This window comes from Rhodofomes roseus, assembly GCF_022264815.1.
Source record: "Rhodofomes roseus strain CIRM-BRFM 1785 chromosome Unknown C8Q71scaffold_2, whole genome shotgun sequence".
NCBI lineage: Eukaryota > Fungi > Basidiomycota > Agaricomycetes > Polyporales > Fomitopsidaceae > Rhodofomes > Rhodofomes roseus.
This window is the reverse complement of record NW_025952958.1, coordinates 425,980-444,349: the sequence shown is the minus strand read 5'-3', so window position 1 is coordinate 444,349 and position 18,370 is coordinate 425,980. Positions and strand designations below refer to the sequence as shown.

The window sequence follows — 18,370 nt, the reverse complement described above, 5'->3', positions numbered from 1 at the left end:
TACATCGACACTCATCTATGTATCATATTTATTTCACCTCAGCGCACCATGTTGTTGGCCATAGCCATTCGAAACCTGGCCTATACATACATAGTAATGTTTAACCTTATCGGGATCGTCTGAGTGGCGGGTGCGTTGTGGACAAGGGTGACATGAGTCCTACATACGGCGGTGGCGCGCCGAGGGGCGGCCGAGGGCGCTTGGAAGCTGACCCGTCCCTGTTGCAGTACGTGGGCAGCTGCGTCTCCCTCGCGAGGTCAGACAGCACCCATTCGAACATCGGCACCGCCTTCTCTAGCACTTTCGGGACGACATCGGTGAGTGCCCTATGATCTTCCGGGTGTATGTTGTTGATATACGGCGACAACAAGCGAACGGCCCCGTCTGCCTCGACGCGGAAGTCCGAGGGTAGCCACTGGAAGCGCTCAGATCTGAACATCGCAGCGATGTCAGACGCGCGAGGCTGGAGGAAGTTCTGAGTGTCGCGAGCGGCAGTGCGCCCGTAGACGACAGGGTACAGCGAAGGATGAACCACATCGAGGACTTTGCTGTCGGACCCTGGGTGCCAATCCTTCTGGGAGTCCGGCATGGACTCGAGCGGTGCGATTGCCGAAACGAGAGCAGCCTTCAGGGAGGCAGGAATGAGCTTGTCGGATTGCCAAATCCGCTCGTATGGACCAGACTGCGAGTAAAGGTGAGCGTAAATCCTATTTCTCTCCATGAGTGTACCGACACACCTCAATGCCAGCTTCTGGGTCTCGAAGGGCAGCGTATGCCTCGAGCTCACCCATGGTATAATTGATCTATTGCGATGTATCCAGTCATCCGGACGCCCCCGAGCTCACCAGTTGCGAAGACGCACCATATTGTCTGTAAGCTGCAAGTTACGAGGCATCTCTCTCTCCTGCTCCTTGATCTCCTCCCGCCACTTGGCCCGAATCTCCTCGTCCCGGAACTTCATCCACCAATTTGGCTTCGCGCGTATGGCCGCGCTCAGAGCGCACATGCGCAGCTCGGCGAGCGTACGCGGTGTATCCTTGTCTGTAGGGTCATCATCCTCGAGGGTGTAGTATCCCCACTCCGGATCCTCGGTGAATGGGTGCTTGTACCGCTTCAAGGGGCTTGGGCCTTGAGTAGGCTCAGAGTAGTCATGGTCAGTCGAAGCCATCTTCAATGCGACTTTCTGAGATATTTGCAAGCCTCTGCATGCACCTGGAGCAAGCCGGATGGAGGTGGGGTGATACGTTCAATGCAGAGCCGGCACACTAGCACCTGGTACTTTGACTTGAACTGAAGGTTAATACCAATTAATACAGCCCGTACGCACACGGCTGAAGACGTAACAGTAGTACTGTACGTACTACGCCAGTATCAGATCGGGGTTTTAACAAGACTCCGAGCTCCAAGACTCGTGAGGTAGAACGCAAGCGTGCATCGCCTGTGTGGACAGTGTGGTACCGCGATGCTGTGAAGGAGATAAGACGACCGCGCTCGGAAGATATGACTTGTGTTGCTCACCCAGTGGCACCACCTTCGTACGCGACGAGATTCTTGGCTTGGGTTACATTCAATTGCGCTAGCGAAGGTCGCTATCTACGACTCGGATCATGTTCTTAGCTTTCATTCTGAGTTGTGCAGAGTTGACTTCGTATGCAGCGCAGCACGTCATCAGACGGACACGTGGTTCGCGCTAGGGGATGCAGGCTGTAAGTAATACACATAGTGTGTGTGTATGTGGTATCCGAAGCCTTCCGAGTCGTGCAGCGAGCAAGTTGGGCTGCAATCAGCTGTGAGCCTCTCGTATCATGCTGTACGATGCAGAGTCAGAGAAATTTGACCAATACGAGCATAATTCTGATTTTGGTGAAGGACTTTACTAACCTATACTGGAGGTCTCGTCCAGCTGGCACGAACACACCTGGAGCAGATCGACGCGCGACGCGCGTGCTGAACCAGGGGGTGTGCACATGATCGTGTCAGTGCCATCTTACGCCACCAGATGTGTTTGGCGCTGTTTACCAAAGGCTTCGTCCCTGGGCCTGAACGTTGAACGTTTGAACGATTGAATTTGAACCAAATTGAACAATTGTTCCTGATCGGGATCGACGTCGACCAATATCCGCTTCCATCATTCCTTGTCAACGCTGCAATACCTTTGGAGTGGCTGCTAACAGCCTGAGGTGGTCTCATGAGGCGGAGCAGAGGGCCACGCATATATGACACACGTCGTTATAATGCCCAGCACATACTATGAGGCGTGCACTCTGCCTCTACGCTGCCTTGACTCTTTTTTTTGCTCCTAGGCTCTCCGCCGCCGCCGCCGCGGCGCAGGGCCGACTCCCCGTCTACACTCTACGAACCATTCTGTCAAGCTCGGCCGCCAAGCCTCTACCTCGGATTAGGAATGAGTGCAATCGAGACACCCATATGAGATACCCGTTGGACCGCTGCTTCTGACTGTCTTCGATGTGAGTTGATGCTTCCATGCACAATTATCGGAGAATGGTGCCACTGCTGACTTTGTCGCACCGACGCAGGCTGTTTTTGAAGTTGTGCTGATCTCTTTGCCTGGGTATATCTTCAAAAGTTGGCTCGAAACGGTATTTAGTCAACTTACTGACGCAGAAGGTCTGTCCTCCTAACAATGAACTCATGGTCGGAGCAGCAGATGTAGGCGTGTCTGATGAGTCTACTGTGGATCCAACCAATGCGGAGCACCCGACTCAGAGTGACGCGCGTTGTAATCCACAGCACTGGGAAGGCAAAGGCATTAGATCCCGCCTGACGTGTATCAGTGCTTGTGGAAGTGGCGGGATTGACTGTGATGATGTGGATGTGCGCTTTCATCAGCCCTCGTTGGCCACGTCTAGGCGGACGATTTGCTACTGTCACGCATGTCTTAAACTTCTACAGCTTTGGTGTAGCCTGAGGGTCGCTGATAACATTTGTCTAGATCTAGCGAATGAATCATGTCAACGTATCATTCTTCACGCCAGCGCTGTTATTTCCCAAGGTTGCCTTCTTCCTATCACCATGTGAGTGTGTCTTGCGACATACCTGCGAGCCTCCCATGCTTACTTCTCAATTCCCAGTGCAGCTTCGCGAGCTATGGATTATACCCATCTTCTTCGTCATGACTACCCTTGTTTCGAAGGCGTGCGTACAATCTTTAGGATGGGCACTGCGAATAGAGACGTATCAGAGGTACGCTCGTTATACATTACATCGCCGCCCATATGCCACACAACTGACGGTTTCGATCTACATTCCCTGCGATGCACATGGCATGCAATTGTCACCCCGCATGACATGGTTCCACAGAGCCATCGCAACCGCAGCAGGGTTCATGAACTCAAACACGCTGACCATCGCCCTCATGTAGAGCCTGGTGATAACCGTGCCAGAGGTGAAGTGGGGCACGGGCGACGACAGCGAGAGATGCTCGGCCGGGCGCTGACATACCTCGTCCTCCATTCGACGCTTGGATTGATGGTAATCTCCGCCGTCCGCCTAGAAGTCCGCGTCGCCGATGCTGAACGGAGCGGTTCTTTCACAGGTCCGCTGGAGCTATGGTGCGCCTGCCATCGAAAGTGGATCCCGAAGTCGCCGGAGGAACCTCGTCTGAGCTTATCCAGAGCCTGTGGAAACTGTCTACCCAGATCCTGAGCAGCCGCCAGAGAGCAACTCGGACGACAACCTGGTGACCACCCCCGACGGCGCATAAGCAGGACGAGCTTCTCACTAGAGCCACAGCTGCAACGCTAACGCGCCCACTCCGTCACCCCACGGCGCAAACGACAACTTCGACGACGAAGCCTGCCGTCCGCCCCTCCGGCGCCCGATCACGGAGCCCACGTCCTCGATATGGCACTGGTCGCGCTGTCGTCGTGGGGGCAATCGTCTTCGCGAACTGTGGACTGTCTTCTGCGAATGTATGACGATGCCGCTTTGGGCGGCGCTAGCGTCCCTCGTGGTCGCGTGTATCCCCCACTCCAGCGGACACTCGCGCATATGGAGAGCATCCGAGGCGCGCTTGACATGGCGGGCAACTGCTTAGACTCGATCCCGCTGACGCTCGTCATATCGGGCGCGTACTTCTACGCATCCCCGACCGTGGCGGTGACAGTGACGCGCGCCTGCCTGACTGCAACCCAACGCGATCCCCGGGGTCAGATTCAAATACTCAACGCGCACTGGCTCTGGTAAGTTATCCGGTCGCCTCGGAGTTTCTTTAGGCGAGCACTGACGCTGTGGGGAGGTGACAGGACGAGAGTGGGAAACGACGGTCGGGGGAGAGCAAGACGGTCTGCATCGCAGTGCTGTCACGAATGATCCTCGCGCCGGCCGTGCTGCTGCCGCTGTTCATCGGGGCGACGAAGGAGAAGTCGCAGCCGGCCTTTCTTCGAAGAGTGAGTGTGGCTCGAGCTTATCGTATTATTAGCCTTCCCCGTTGACCGCTGTCTTCTTGTCTTCTTCATAATCATCGCCCACTTCCGTGACCGGGCCACTACCGGTCTTTGCGCCACGGCCCCGTGTGCTTCTGTATCCGCCGTGCCGTGCCGGTGCGCCCTCCAGCCCGGTTTGTCGTGTGCAACGTCCTCCTGATAACTTCGCCACCGGCGCTCGCAGAGTGCATCGGTGGACGCGCTCTAGCGTCTGCTGAGCCGAACGGTGTTCTGGAGCTACCGCGTACGTCGTGACGCCCCCGAACACGATCGCGTTAGTGGTGGGTTTGTTATTGACGCAGCTCTGATTTGTGCCTGCACGCGCAGCCAACCACACCTGGACCCCTCCGTGACAGCTGTATTGTTCCTCTGTGCGCGAACGACGTGCGTTGTGCCGCCGGTTACTTACTACTGTCTGCTGTTGACATGAGAGATGTGCGTCTGGCGCTGGTGCCTCCTCGGCGAATCCCTGATGCGGCTTCATTGGATCCCTCCGCCGCAGGAGATCCGAGTCTGCATCGGGAGAGCAGGGGTTGTCTGGAACATGTTCTCTGTGGATGCGTAGCGAACGGTGGTCGAACTGTGGCGCGATACATGGGTGTTGTGGTTAGTATACGCAGGCTACTAGTAATACAGATTGTCGTGAAGTAGAGCCGCATCTGTCCATGCGGTCAGTCGCAGCGATGCAGCTGAGCAGAAGGAGCGAATCCGTCCACAGGCTAGAGGATGCCGGGGTGCAAGCGGCGGCAGGGGAACGTGTGCCTTTCGCGGAAGCGCAAAAGCGCCGTAAGCGACACGCGTTCCCTACCAGCCACACGGGAGGCGCCCCAGAGGCCGCCATGGCACGCGGAGTGGGCAATAGCTGGGCAATAGAGTTCAGCAGCGCGATGACCGGGCTAACTCCCTCGCCGGCTGCTGCGAGCGCGGGGGGTTGTGGGCGGCGGGTGGCGGAGACAGAGGCAGCGGAGGCATATCGAGGACGTGTTTGGGATCGGGAGGGCTAAACCGTTTTGGCAATCGCGATGGTGCGGGGGACCGTCCGCGGGGAGCGTGTTTGGGTGCGCGGAAGCTTAATATAGTATGTACTTAGGAGGCTTTAGTCGGGCTTACAAATATATACAAACCCCAACCGACCGAGGCGCACAGCTCTCTCACACCTCCCATCTGGTGTGGCGTCCTCGACGAGTGCTGAACCCATCTTCCTCAGCCCAGCAACACGCGAGCGCGGCCACTAACTCGTCCAGTGCACACCGCTCTCGCCATATCCACCACAAAGCTGTGTCAGCGCTGTGGCACAGGTGCATCATCAGACATCGCGCCCACTTCGTCCATATACGCGACCTCCCCGCGCACTTATCGGTCCCGGCGCGAAGACCTTGACTCTCTAACAACTCATCCCTCTACCACCATGATGGACGAGGGGTCTTTCAATGCCCAACAGAACGGCGGCGGTAAGCAGGCCCAGCGGGCGCGCAGAGTCCTCAACTGCGGGCCCTGCCGCAAGAACAAGCTCAAGTGCGATAGGTACGTTGTCGCGGCTTCTTTTCTCCGCCAAACTCGCTAACCGAGCCATTGACTTGCAGGAAGCGGCCTTGCTCATCCTGCCAGCTGCGAAGTACGCCGTCATCGTCGCTGTGATGCCTCATATTGAAACTGACGACACGTGTCGCCTGATTTGTAGAGAGCGAAACCTCTTGCCGCTACGAAGACGAAGGGTATGGTGGCGGCGGTCAATGGCGTTTCGTTGGGCCTCAGGGAGAAACCATGGAGACTTTTGAAACCGAGCCTGCCAGCGATCCTGAGCCCGAGCCGGTTGACATTCAGGTCGAGCAATCTTGCTTGTTCAGCAACGCAGTGCCTAGTGCACAGTAAGTGCACTCATGCCCTCTTCTGGCCCAGTTGAGCTCAACAACGATCATAGGAACGACGTCGATCTGTTGAACGAAGTCGCACAGGTCCGACAAAAGCTGGAGACCCTGGAGCGCGCGCTGAAACAAGGAAAGGAGGGCGCTTCTCATCCTGCAGTGGCCTCGCTCCGCGCTGCCACCCAGGAGAACCAAATGGACTTTACCAATGCTCCCGTTACCTTTGATGCGCCGTCTGCTCAGGCAGTCCAAAATACGTCTGGACTGTTCTTGGGCCCTACCACCGATGCATTTGCTGTCAATCAGGTTTGTCATATCGTCTCTGGCTTTGGCGTGTTGCTCAAGTTATCTATGTTTCGTAGTTCGTCGGCGGGCGATCCTCGCAAGGCCTTCCGGGCTACATGTCGGCGTATATGCCCGTCCTCGACGTGCGCCACCACGACACAGATCTTGTCGCCCAGTTGCCGGACCACAACACCGTGGAATACCTGATCAACCATTACTTCGAGTATTGCAACTGGATCTACCGCTTCGTTCACGAGCAGACCATCCGCGACGCATGGCGGCGGTTCCGAAATGGTCAGTCCATGACCCGCGTCGAGCTCGCCACTGTTTGTGCCGTTATCGCTATCACTATCCGGTATCTTCCCCTCGATCATTCTCTCTTCTCCCTTCTCCGCGGCGGACCGATCGAATTGGGACACACCTACTTCAAGGTGTCCTGCGACCTTCTCGAGCGTCACCGCGAGATTACCCCGATGCACAGGACGTACACGTTGGATCTTGTCGAGCTCGTCTTGGCGCAGACGCACTACCTCATTTTCTCGGAGAAGCGCCGCGAGGAGGTCTGGATCCTATGCGGAGAGCTGCTGACCATCACCACTGCTATGGGGCTTCACCGGGACCCTCAGAATGTCTTGCCGGTTGAGCTCGCTGAGCGCCGTCGCTGGGCGTGGTGGAACCTTATGCTCGTTGAGCGTTGGCACGCGTTCTCTTTGGGACGCCCTATCCGCATCTCCTCGGAACACTTTGACGTCAAGCTACCCGCGCACAACCCGAACTCTGCTGGCGAAGACAGGCGTTACCTGCCGAACATTGCCCTATTCAAGCTCATGTATGTCTCCGCGGCGACTTCGGACGAGGCGATGGCGAACATCAAGGTCACCCTGCCCATCTTGCAGGAGCGGGACAAGCTGCTCACAGACTGGTTCGACGAGCTTCCGAAGGAGGTCTTCCAGGATGACCGCAGCCTGACGGACAATCTCATCAGCCCAATGCCGGCTGTCCGCCGTCTTGCAGTTCAGAGCACCATCTTGCGCGGGTTGTACAACTATATTCGTTTCACTCTCCATCGCCCGAACATCCTCCTGCCGATGAGCCTCGACATCGCCATCCACTGCGCGTCTGACCTCATCGGTCTGATGGCGCAGGCGCACGACTCGAACACGCCGGGTCACTTCATCTGGGGTCCCTGCCAGACATTCTCGGTCGCAATGTTCTTCTCGCTGCAGATCATCATCAACCCCGCGCAGACGCGTTCGCACCTGTACCAGGGCCAGATCAAGAAGGCTATCACGTTGTTCAAGCCGGACTGCTGCCTGCCGGGCATCGCGGACGGCGCGGTCACCATCCTGGGCACGCTTGCGCCGCTGTTCGAGAGCGACCTGCTCGCGAACCCGACGCCGGAGGTGACGCGCGAGAAGCAGGAGATCTTGCAGCTGGTGAACGGCATGACGTACCCGCACAGAGAGCTCCCCGACTTCGACGCGTTCAACCAGGCCGAGACGTACGAGGGCGCCGAGGCGCCGTTCGCGCTGCGCGGCTGGAACACCACTGCGTCGTCGCCCACGCGCGCGAGCTCGTCTCTGTCGTCTTCTAGCAGCACCCGCGCGACGGTGCTTTCGCAGACTGGGTCGACGTACGAGGCGAATGGATATTCGGAGCCGATGCCGATGTACACTTGGCAGCAGCAACAGCAGCAGCAGCAGCAGCAGCAGGCGTACCCGAGGAACCCGCCGTCCGACTCGGGCCATACGCACTCGTCGCATTCGCCGCACTCGCCGCCCGCGCTGTCGCCTGGGGCCTCCTCCCCGGAGTCGAGCAACCCGTCGAGCCCCGACCTGGCGGCGCACGTCCCGCATTACGCTCTGAGCCCGCAGGCCACCACCCCGCCCGAATCGACTGGGTGGGCCCACCATGAGTACCAAAGTCAAGTGAACATCCACGAGGAGAAGATGTTTGCTCCGAATATGTACTACGACATCCCGAACGCGCCTGTCCCGACGATGCAGTACGGCGGCATGGACCCGAATGCGAACGTCATTCGCGTGCCCAACAACAACATGAACTTGTTCAACTTTTGAAGACGTCGCCTCCTCTGATCCATAATGTCTCGCATTCTCCGTATCTCCATATCATGATTCTCGCTCCTCGTCTCCTCGTATCCCGTTGCTTTCGCTATGTACCGTTGTACTAATATGTCAAGATGGTTGCGTCGGTTGCTCGAGTGGTGCCCAGGGTCGTTCTTGCTGCTCGTAGAGGTGGTCGTGGCTGCAGCTCGGCAACGATGCATTGGTGTGTTGCGATCTCAAATGCATCTGCTATTTTGGTGCTCACAACGCGCCACAGGTGTCTGGTCCTTGGGCAAAAACGTGCGCTATGGCCTCGAGTACTGTATGCTCTGAATGTTGGGTGTGTTCGTATGCTTTGCTCTCTACTAGAGCATGTGCATTGTACTTCATTACAGTTCCGTGGAGGACAATTAATTGATTATTTGCAGCATGGCGCTCGGCCACGTCAGCCGCTTCGTGTCTGCTATTGTCAGCCAACGAGCAGACCCTGCATGTCGCCATCGCCGACCCGTCTGGAACGCCATGGATTCGGGGGCTCATGCACGACCGCACCTGGGAAACGCTGAACGGCTTCTATGCCCGATGTTGCCCCAAGCCGCAGCGAGCTCTGAAATTCTCAGCGCGGAAGCGCAATATATCAGGAGAATCTGACTAGGCCATATGCTTGTTAAGCGCGAAGAATGTGACACTGTCTCAATACTGTCCGCTAGTTCATTTCAAAACTGCCCCTTACGGCCGTGTGCAAGATATCAACAAGTGGGTGGTTCTTCTTGCATACAGTCGCTGGTTCTCATACTGAAAATTTCTTTGCTTTGGCAGTAAGTGTTGAAAGCCGCGTGCATTGACATCCTATGTCGCAGGGCCATGATACACTCCACCGTTTGCGCGTTGCCTGCCAGACATGAAGGCACAACTGTCGGCGAAACATTGCGTTTCATTTGAGATGAGACCATGAACGCAGACTAAATCGCAATATATCAAGGATCCTCGCTCGCATTACTGCAAGGTTTGTCCTCTCAGCCATGGCATGCCTACTGCTCATGAGACTATATCTCGCGTATGTCTCGTATGCCTTGCTCGCCGACGCACAAGATTCCGTCGGGCAGCCGTCCGCCACAGAGATCGTCTGGGTGACCGACGTGGTCACACCGTCTATCCTCGACGCGTCGGCGACAGTCGCGACAGGCTCCGCCGTCCTCGAGGCCGTCGCTTCTGTTACGTCCCTCCTCCTGGCGCCCCCAGACTTTCCCCTGCCGTCTCCTCTTTCGGCTAGTCCTACCCCGTCGACGGAGCCTCTTGTTATACCGATAACAATACCGAACCCGACGACAGTCACGGACATCGCGACAGATACACTGACAGCGACATTGACAGAACCTCCTGTCACCGTGACCGCGCCTGCGGCGCCCGTAACTGTGACCGACGTGGTGACCATCTCGCCGATGCCCCCGCCCGCCGCCTTCCAGACGGCGTGGACCGCGCCCGCGCAAATGACGAACCTAACTGCGTTCAACATCACCTACTTCCCCTCGGGACAGAAGAACCTGCAAATCCTGCCCGGTGTCCCGGTGGACCCTAGCTTCTCTACGCCCGTCTTCCTGGCAGACGCTGCATCGGGAAATGGCTCCGCTCCCTCCTCGGACGAGCCGCAAAGCCAGCCCGGGACCGCGGTGATGCAGCTGTTCTACCCACAGGACTCGATCGATCCTGGCAATCCGGACACGCCAGAGGGCGGCGCGGACTTCTACGCGACGCCGCTGGATCTCGCGGGGTCGCGGGGCGTCGCCCTGGAGTACAACGTGTTCTTTCCGATTGACTTTGATTGGGTCCAGGGTGGGAAACTCCCGGGTATCTATGGTGGCAAGGTAGGCTGCTCGGGAGGCGACGCTGCTGTGACTTGCTTTAGCACTCGGCTCATGTGGCGAGCAGGCGGCGCGGGCGAATTATATCTGGTATGTCGTTGCGGCCGTTGTGCGCCTTGGTTGCCGTACTTACTTACCTCGGACCCGGTGTCTCAGTACGCACCGAAGGACAAGCAAACGAAGGCTCTCTGTTCGACTCCGCCACAATCCGTTTGCGATGCTGCGTATGGTCTCTCGGTCGGCCGAGGCTCGTTCTATTTTGCTGCTGGCAATTGGACTCGGGTCCGGCAGACGGTGATTTTGAATACGCCCGGTGAACAGGACGGCGGGTTCCTCCTTGAGGTCAACGGCAAGCCGGTCATTGATCGGTCTGATGTATTCTATCGCGACGCTGTTGCGGCCGCCAAAACTGGTGGATCTGGAACCAACAATGGCGATGGTGGCTCTTCGGGATCAAACTCTGGTGGTCTCCTCGGTGGGCTACTCGGTGGCCCCCTACGTATCGCCTTGTGGCCCGAGAGCAACTTCCTGGTGTCACGCGACGACTATGACAATGTGGTCCCGGATTGGCTCTCTTCAACTGCGATTCTCGTTCAAGGACATACGATACCCGCGGCTGACCCGACTACACCTGTCGAGCTGCTGCCGACCTTACTGCCGAATACGACGACGGTTCAAAGTACATCCACGACCACAAGCCTCAGCAAAACGGAGCCTGCTCCCTTGGTGCAGTTCATCACCGCATTCGAGACGAGTACAGCTGTTGCCTACCCCACCGCGGTTACAACTAAGGGGGAAAGTCTATTTGGGGTCGCGGAGGTGCAACAGACCGAGCCAGTCGGTTTCACAGGGTTGTTCTTTAGGTGAGCATAACTCCATCGGGTTGTGCAGGTCCCAGGATACTGATGGCTGTGTAGCACTTTCTTTGGGGGCCATGAACAGGAGTACGCTAGTCCGAAGGACCAGTATGCTTGGTTTAGCAACTTCTCAATGTCCATCGTTGCTTAAGACATTCGGTGTGTTGCCGGGAGGCCCACACTTTTGTGAGTCGTGCCACTACAAGTCCGTAAGTGCCATAAGTATTGCGTGATGTCAATGACATACCGACTTGGCAAGACCCCGGAAGAGCTTGAGGCGGTCAATGTTATTGCCCGCATCTGCTTGCAGGCTCGATCTGCTCTTGAGTTGCGATCTCCCACTACCCACGAAGGCTGCTTTCATGGCGTTCACTGCTATATATCTATGTCGCCTGCATCCAAGGTTCAGACAAGAACGTAAGTCAGTCCTCGCTCATGCGTTTGAGCGCGCCCGATGGGTGTATCGGGGTCTCCCGCGCGCACTGATTTATTGATCTCAGCGCTCCTGAGCGCGAGACTGCTAATTGAGGAGAGTGACTGAGATGAACCCGCGCCCTCCACTCCCAGCGATCTCTCCTTCTCACCCACTTCAGTCTTGGGCCCAGGGTACGGAAGCACGACGATATCCTTTTGTCGGGCTTTGAGGGTGCACCGCAAACGCGTGGTGGTCCTATACGCTTCGGGGGCACGGATCTACGCATCGGCCTCATCTCACAGCCTCAAACCGTCTCTGCTCGAGTCATCCGCGCAAGGCTGAGGACGACGTAGGTGTTGACCAGAGACCGCCAGCACGGTGCGTGTATCGTCGGGTATCGCCCTATTGTGCCTTCGGCCAATTCTGGGATCGTCGCGCCGCCGTACACGACTCCGGACTGGGACCGCCGTGACAGCCAGGGTCTTCCCGCCCACACAACTGCCTCTTACAGCTCATCTCGTGACGAATCGAGCATGCAGTATACGCCCGTAATTCCACCCGCTCCTGGTTCCCGTTCCCCAAGACAGCCTCCCACCGTCCCGACCCTCTCCCCCCACAGCCCGCAGGCCATGCCTCCCTGGGCCTCCCCGCATCAATTCCCCGTCTTTGTGGGTCCACATATGGTGGGCGCGCCCGGATCCTACTTCATACCTCCCGTCGCCCTACCGTCACAGCAGGCACCAAACTCCCCGGTCGCGCCTGTCGGCAGCGGAGGCTTTTCCGCCGACTGGACCGGCTTTCCTACAAGTGCCTCCGCCGCCCCCTCCCCGTACATGCAAGCAGGCTCGCCAGGTGCTCAGACGCAGTCATTTCCACCACAATCAGCACCAGGGACGGCTTACAGTGCGTTCCAGCAACCACTGCCTGGATATGGAGGACCGCCTCCCGGATATGGGGGGCCGCCTCCGGGATACGGAGGACCACCGGGATATGGGGGACCACCTCCCGGCATGCATCCAGCGATGTGGAGTATGATGGGGATGGGGATGCCTATGGCGACGCCGTTTGTTATGCCAACGGGCTGGCCAGGTACGCCGTTCGCCCATCAGGGAGCTGGAGGTCTCCCGCCACAGGCCGCGCCTGCCCCGCCGCCTAGTGCTGCATCGGCACCGCCGAGCGCGCGTGTGCCACCAATGTACGCCAACCAGTTCGACAAGGTCGACAAGTTTGCGGAGGGACCACATTGTGAGCGATCTGGCAACTGAGATGCACCACCACCTCTGATACACTCGATCGCGCAGATGGCCCTGTCTTGACTCCCGTCATGGTGAAGAAGGTCAGGGCGCGGCCAGAGCTGAATCCACTGCTCATGCCACCGCCTGAAGAAGGCAGCCACGACTTCATCAAATGGAACATGCTCTTCTCCACCGCGCAGTGTCAGCGCTCCTGCGACCCCGCCCACCGCTCGTGGTCCAGCGGGCGGAGCGCGCCCGCCACCTGGCCGCGCGTCACCTCGCTGCGGATCGTGTCGCGCGCGGTGCCCTCGCCGATCGAAGTCACTGCGGCGAACATGGAGGCGGGCGTGACATGCGGGGACGTCATCGAGGCGATCTCCGGGTTCATGAACGGCCGCTTGACGCAGACGCAGTACTCCAGCGCGTCGGACGCGCAGAAGCGCGTGCTCTCTGAGGCGTACTACCACAACCGTTCGACCGCGCAGGGCGTGCCCGGCGGCCGCCTCCCCCAGACACTCCTCCGCTTCGACTGGCTCGGCCAGGACACGATGTACGGCGGGTGCGTCGCGAACGAGCAGCGCATCAGGGAGCTCTGCGGCGGCCTGTTGCCGTGCGTGTATGAGTTGAAGACAATGCGCCGCTACCCGATGTCGGAGCAGGAGATCGAGGAGCATGAGCGGAGGGAGGCGGAGTCGGAGTCGAGGCGCAGCAGGAGCCGCAGGAGATCGCGCGCGACATCCAGGGCGACGTCCGTCGCTACCTCGCGAGTGGCCAGCGAACAGCCAGAAGAAGACGACGACTGAGGATGCCCTTTTTGCACACCGCTGGATCGATCACGCTCGGTGTATGTCCCACACGACCCTTTTCATCTTCGTTGTAGATACCTTTCCTTGCAAGCTACGTTATTTCTACTCTTCACGCCCATAGGCTTTGCTTTGGCTTGCTTTTCTTTGGAACCCAATGCGCTACTGTACGATATCCCGACTGCTGGATACCTCGCTCTCTGTACCGTCTCTCGGCTATCGTCTTGCAAAAACGCTCTTGTATCGCATATCGTCGTCCCGGTCCCCTCCAAAATGTAGCTGACTGTACCATAGCAATCCTAGTTTAGTTTTCTTGCGTATGAGACTGTTCTCCTAATTGCAACGTGGATGACATTAGGTGTGCACATCGAGTGCGATTACGGCCGTACATGTCGATCAAGATACTGAGAATAACCGCACTGCGAACGCAACAAGCACAGCAAGGAACGCCCAGAAGAGCATCAGCAACGAAGAGTCCAGCACAACGGGGCCCATCGCCGCCGCGTCCTTCAGCGCGCTCTCCAGTCCCGTCGCCATGGCCTCCATCCCGAAGTAGTCCGTCGCCCGCTTCTTCGCGCGCGCGGCCAACGCCTGCCTCTCCTCCACCGAGAGGCCCGCGATCTCCGTCAACGCCTCCGCCCAGACGTCGGGCTCGGGCGGGCGCAGCCAGCCGGTGCGCTCCTCTGGCGGGCTGTCGACGACGCTCTCCGTCGGGCCGCCGGTGTTGCACGCGAGCACGGGCAGGCCGCAGACCATCGCCTCGACGGGCCCGATCCCGAAGTGCTCGTTCGTCGGCGTGTAGAGGAGGGCGAGCGTCGAGGGCGCGGAGAGGAGGGCGGAGCGCTGCGCGGTGGTGAAGTTGAGGAGGAAGAGGACGTCGGGCGCGCTGGGGGTGGTGTCGAAGGGCGGGATGTTGATGCGTGACGTGGAGGGCGTGATGATGTTGAAGGAGAGTGAATGCGCTTTGGCGCGGTCGATGAGCGCGACGAGGGTCATCATGTTGTCCTCGAGGCGCGGGTCGTAGCCGCCTGGTACGGGATCAGCTTAGAGCCTGTTGAAGCTGGGAAGAGCGGATAACTTACCTGCGACGACTAGCCGCATCTGGTTAGAAGGCTGAGCAGACTCGCTATCTGTGAGCTTCTTCCGGAGCAGCGCGAATGCATCGACAGCCAAGGCAGCGTTCTTCTTCCGCTCGAATCTATTCAGCGAGAGTAGCGTTGGGTGGTCTCTACTCTTCGGCGCGTCTCAGTGCAGTATATGGTCCTGCCGCAGTGGGGGACGTACGAAGCAACGTCTAGGATGTCTTTGTCTTGGGTGTCAAACGAGGTTGCCTCGTACGCAGACAAGTTGATACCAGGGTATACGACCTTGGGCGTTGACGAGATAGAAGCGAAGTGTGTCTTGAATACACGAGCGGTAAACTTTGAGTTGGCCAGTATCACGTCGGCTTGTCCTGCGAGACTAAATTTAGCGTACTCCAGCTGCTGAATGATGGAACTAACTGGTTGTGAACTCCTCGAGCCGATCCATGGGCATGCGGTATACGCGCTTCAGCAGACTTCCTCTTCGTCTCCCCTTCCCTTCCACGAATTCGCCGTCGGCAAGAAGCTTGTCAGGGAAGTGACAATAGAATACCACTCGTGTCCGACCCAGAGCACGCAGCAGCGGGACACACGTTGACAACTGGTCGACGAAGTAGACGTCATACTTTGGTGTGGTCGGTCGGAGTAGGTGTTTGGTAAGGTGCAGTTGACGAGCATGAGAGAAGAGTATGTGGAATTTTCCTTTGAACGAGCGAGGGAAGGGTGGTGTAATGTTGTGAACCTTCAGGGTACCTGGAGAAAGCACGATAAGACCAAAACAACATGAGACGCCGCGAGTCCCGTACCGTCGCGTGTTTCGTCGAAACAATGGTTCGGATCATGGTGTGACGTGTATACGTCGACTTCGTGTCCGAGTTTCTGCAAGCCCAGGGCAGCGTCAACTACAAGTCGCTCCGCGCCGCCTGCATGGAGTTTGTGAGATCTGTCTCCGGTTAGACACGACATAAACCTACGTACCTATGCCCAAATCAGGATGAACAAACGCAACGCGTAGCTTCGCCGACATATCTGTATGTCAAGTCTTTGAAGGTCAAGTTAGCGTGAGTCTAGTACAGACTGTACAGTTGCCTCGTCGGCGAGTGGGAGGAAGCGTAGGACACGGTCACCTGCCTCGAGTTGTTGACGTGTCTTAGACAATTTTGGCGCCCAGCATACGGTGCGCGATAGGCGCTTGCTCACCGGCACCGTCCACCAGCTGTCCACAGCGATCATGAACTATTGAATCGGGAACCCATCCTACGGTCTACCCTGGACTAGTGACCCTCAATTTTCTGTTCTGCAATGCATGCTGCTGACAGATTTAGAGGGGCAGGCGCACGGTTACGGTATGATTGAGTTACCTCCGAAGACTCGTGGTCAGACAGCCGTGTCGAATGTGCTTCAGTATGGATTCGTGAGCGGGGCAAAACGTTCCAAGTGCGTACTCTTTTACTCCGACTGGTCTCCAACATCTCGTTCTTAAGACGTGATTGAGCTAGTAGGGTTCATATCTGTGCGTCCTATCCGCGACAGCCGCCCTGCCCTGCTGGCGTGAGCGTTGTACATCATATGCTGAAGGGGAAGACGTCCAGCAATCCCCATTCTCTTCATCAACGGAACTCAACTCTATGGTGACTAACAGACGCGTAGATAACAAGAATCCGCGGTACTTACAACGACCCTCGTTGTTGAGTCGAAGTCCCGTGTCGTATAGACCGCACAAACTGCATCGGCATATTCGGCGAAGTGACAATGCCGCGACCCAGAATGAGTAAACCTGCTCCGCGATGCACTAACATTTTCTACAGTTGAAGCCGTGGTACATGTTTGTTTCAACGCGCAGACCTAGCTCATCGGTTCTCGCTAGCAGGTCCATACTACACTCGACTGAGGTCAAAAGTGAGTCGTCAGTTTGCGAGCTTCCAAGCTTAATCTCACATTTCTCGATCCCTTTCCAAACAATGTATACAGGCGGAGTACGTTGGGCTCTTGTCTGAGCCTGTCTACAAGGAATTTGTACCCTCCACGCCGATCCTCAGTTCTGGTCGCCGCTCGTTTTACGGTTCCATCTCATCATGGGACCGCAAGACCGACACACTCAATTGGGCCAAATCCTACGCTCGGCATTCAATTATATGGGATGTTCTGTCTCGTCATGTCTATGCCCATTCGGCATGAACAACTTTGTTCGATGTTCAGAATCCCAAACAACGGGGGTAGAAAGGGTAATCGGCGAATACTGATTGGTACAGTGTATTATTGATCCGAGGGCAATGCGGGACGCTCACCTTGTTCATCCTCAAGGACCAGTTCCATGTATACGTTCATACTTTGGTCATACCCACCCTCTTGCGGCGCGTACAGATATCGACCGGCAAATCGGCACCGCCTACACGTTCCGCTGGAACGAAGTCTTCGCATTCTGGTGATAAGTAGCTATTTGACTGATGAGGAACGTCCTGGACGCTGCAGGTCCGCACAGCGTCTCACAGAAGAGCGGGATTACTGAATGTATGGGTGCGGCCTGATCGTTCCATGAGCAGAAACTGATCGATCGCTGTGACCACACAGGCGTCACTGTAGCAAATGGGCTTACCACCACGATCAGCCTAGGTATCGTCCTCGCCTGCACCCGGAGCTGTCTCAACGTTCTGCTCACCTCCAAACAGTCTTAGGTCATATCCGAGGTTGTTCTCACCCTCCACATCGAATTTGTCCGCAAGCAGGGCGTGTCCCCGCTACAACCTGATTGTTCAGGAGTAGTAATGCTCGTACATTGCAGTCGTGATCCTCGACGTATGTCTGCCACCGAAGCTACCACAGGTTACCACCTACCTTGCCCCGCGAACGCTCGGCCCGAACACGGGGTAAGAACAACCAAATCAAGTGAGGACCGCGATGCAACGCCGGCGGTAGGTAGTCGAGCCCTTTGTTCTACACCATGTCAAGTGATTGCTGACACTGCAATATCGTGGGTGATTTGGCCAACGACAGTGAGAGCTCATAATTGACTAGAGCTTCTGTCGCAAACCTAAACTACTGCGCTCGACAGGCAACGGGTTTCCGACAATTCTACCGGAACATTGTCCACTTCTGAAGTACGAGCTAGCCTAGGTTCGTTCAAGGAGATGGAAGCCCACGTGCGTTAAGCAGTCCTTCTCTCGAAGACTGGTTGTTCTTCCTCGTGAAGCACAGGGGTATAACCTCGGCTTCTCTCTCCAGGCGTATTCCCACCGCTGACAATGTTCTAATAGCAATCAGCGTGGATGCCGCTCAATCATGTCAGATTGCCCCATTGGCAGTTTGAGTTTGTGCCGCAGAGGAACACTCGACCTTGGAGTACTTGCGCGATACGCAATTACAGGGTTTCTCGGCATGCGCTATAGGCCCTCTCGGGAATATTCGCGGCCAACACAATTCAAACCTCTCGGAACCTCGGAATGGATACCTACGAT

General features: G+C 57.1%; 9 protein-coding genes across 9 annotated transcripts; 7 read left to right on the top strand and 2 right to left on the bottom strand.

Annotated features, from left to right (window-relative positions):
- Window positions 1–38: 38 nt before the first annotated feature.
- C8Q71DRAFT_720028 (uncharacterized protein) lies at window positions 39–1,969 on the bottom strand (the record flags this gene model as incomplete). The annotated part of the gene is made up of 7 exons (XM_047921331.1): window positions 39–75; window positions 168–682; window positions 738–803; window positions 863–1,202; window positions 1,328–1,351; window positions 1,519–1,589; window positions 1,919–1,969. 7 exons carry the CDS (start codon window positions 1,967–1,969, stop codon window positions 39–41), a joined length of 1,104 nt encoding a protein of 367 aa, XP_047783532.1.
- A 950-nt stretch (window positions 1,970–2,919) lies between these two features.
- On the top strand, window positions 2,920–3,459 carry C8Q71DRAFT_733051 (uncharacterized protein). The gene is made up of 3 exons (XM_047922305.1): window positions 2,920–3,035; window positions 3,093–3,204; window positions 3,322–3,459. The coding sequence occupies exons 1-3, from the start codon at window positions 2,963–2,965 to the stop codon at window positions 3,380–3,382; spliced, it is 246 nt and encodes an 81-aa protein (XP_047783531.1). The 5' UTR covers window positions 2,920–2,962; the 3' UTR covers window positions 3,383–3,459.
- A 182-nt stretch (window positions 3,460–3,641) lies between these two features.
- Window positions 3,642–4,321, top strand: C8Q71DRAFT_204998 (uncharacterized protein). Its single transcript, XM_047916998.1, has one exon. The coding sequence runs from the start codon at window positions 3,865–3,867 to the stop codon at window positions 4,204–4,206; it is 342 nt and encodes a 113-aa protein (XP_047783530.1). The 5' UTR covers window positions 3,642–3,864; the 3' UTR covers window positions 4,207–4,321.
- A 1,274-nt stretch (window positions 4,322–5,595) lies between these two features.
- Window positions 5,596–6,149, top strand: C8Q71DRAFT_733044 (uncharacterized protein). The gene is made up of 2 exons (XM_047922304.1): window positions 5,596–5,969; window positions 6,029–6,149. Exons 1-2 carry the CDS (start codon window positions 5,854–5,856, stop codon window positions 6,081–6,083), a joined length of 171 nt encoding a protein of 56 aa, XP_047783529.1. The 5' UTR covers window positions 5,596–5,853; the 3' UTR covers window positions 6,084–6,149.
- Window positions 6,068–8,732, top strand: C8Q71DRAFT_204902 (uncharacterized protein). The gene is made up of 3 exons (XM_047916995.1): window positions 6,068–6,313; window positions 6,367–6,616; window positions 6,673–8,732. Exons 1-3 carry the CDS (start codon window positions 6,210–6,212, stop codon window positions 8,671–8,673), a joined length of 2,355 nt encoding a protein of 784 aa, XP_047783528.1. The 5' UTR covers window positions 6,068–6,209; the 3' UTR covers window positions 8,674–8,732.
- C8Q71DRAFT_204911 (uncharacterized protein) lies at window positions 8,652–9,399 on the top strand. The gene has a single exon (XM_047916996.1). It carries the CDS (start codon window positions 8,796–8,798, stop codon window positions 9,225–9,227), a length of 432 nt encoding a protein of 143 aa, XP_047783527.1. The 5' UTR covers window positions 8,652–8,795; the 3' UTR covers window positions 9,228–9,399.
- Window positions 9,400–9,678: 279 nt separating this feature from the next.
- On the top strand, window positions 9,679–11,721 carry C8Q71DRAFT_845114 (uncharacterized protein). Its single transcript, XM_047926602.1, has 3 exons — window positions 9,679–10,613; window positions 10,680–11,579; window positions 11,628–11,721. The coding sequence occupies exons 1-2, from the start codon at window positions 9,684–9,686 to the stop codon at window positions 11,388–11,390; spliced, it is 1,641 nt and encodes a 546-aa protein (XP_047783526.1). The 5' UTR covers window positions 9,679–9,683; the 3' UTR covers window positions 11,391–11,579; window positions 11,628–11,721.
- Window positions 11,722–12,051: 330 nt separating this feature from the next.
- C8Q71DRAFT_204936 (uncharacterized protein) lies at window positions 12,052–14,031 on the top strand. Its single transcript, XM_047916997.1, has 3 exons — window positions 12,052–12,173; window positions 12,275–13,040; window positions 13,097–14,031. Exons 2-3 carry the CDS (start codon window positions 12,329–12,331, stop codon window positions 13,831–13,833), a joined length of 1,449 nt encoding a protein of 482 aa, XP_047783525.1. The 5' UTR covers window positions 12,052–12,173; window positions 12,275–12,328; the 3' UTR covers window positions 13,834–14,031.
- A 134-nt stretch (window positions 14,032–14,165) lies between these two features.
- On the bottom strand, window positions 14,166–16,057 carry C8Q71DRAFT_733033 (alpha-1,3-mannosyltransferase ALG2). Its single transcript, XM_047922303.1, has 6 exons — window positions 15,894–16,057; window positions 15,722–15,838; window positions 15,336–15,668; window positions 15,118–15,286; window positions 14,916–15,061; window positions 14,166–14,861 (listed from the first exon to the last, which is right to left on the bottom strand). The coding sequence occupies exons 1-6, from the start codon at window positions 15,940–15,942 to the stop codon at window positions 14,230–14,232; spliced, it is 1,446 nt and encodes a 481-aa protein (XP_047783524.1). The 5' UTR covers window positions 15,943–16,057; the 3' UTR covers window positions 14,166–14,229.
- Window positions 16,058–18,370: the final 2,313 nt, after the last annotated feature.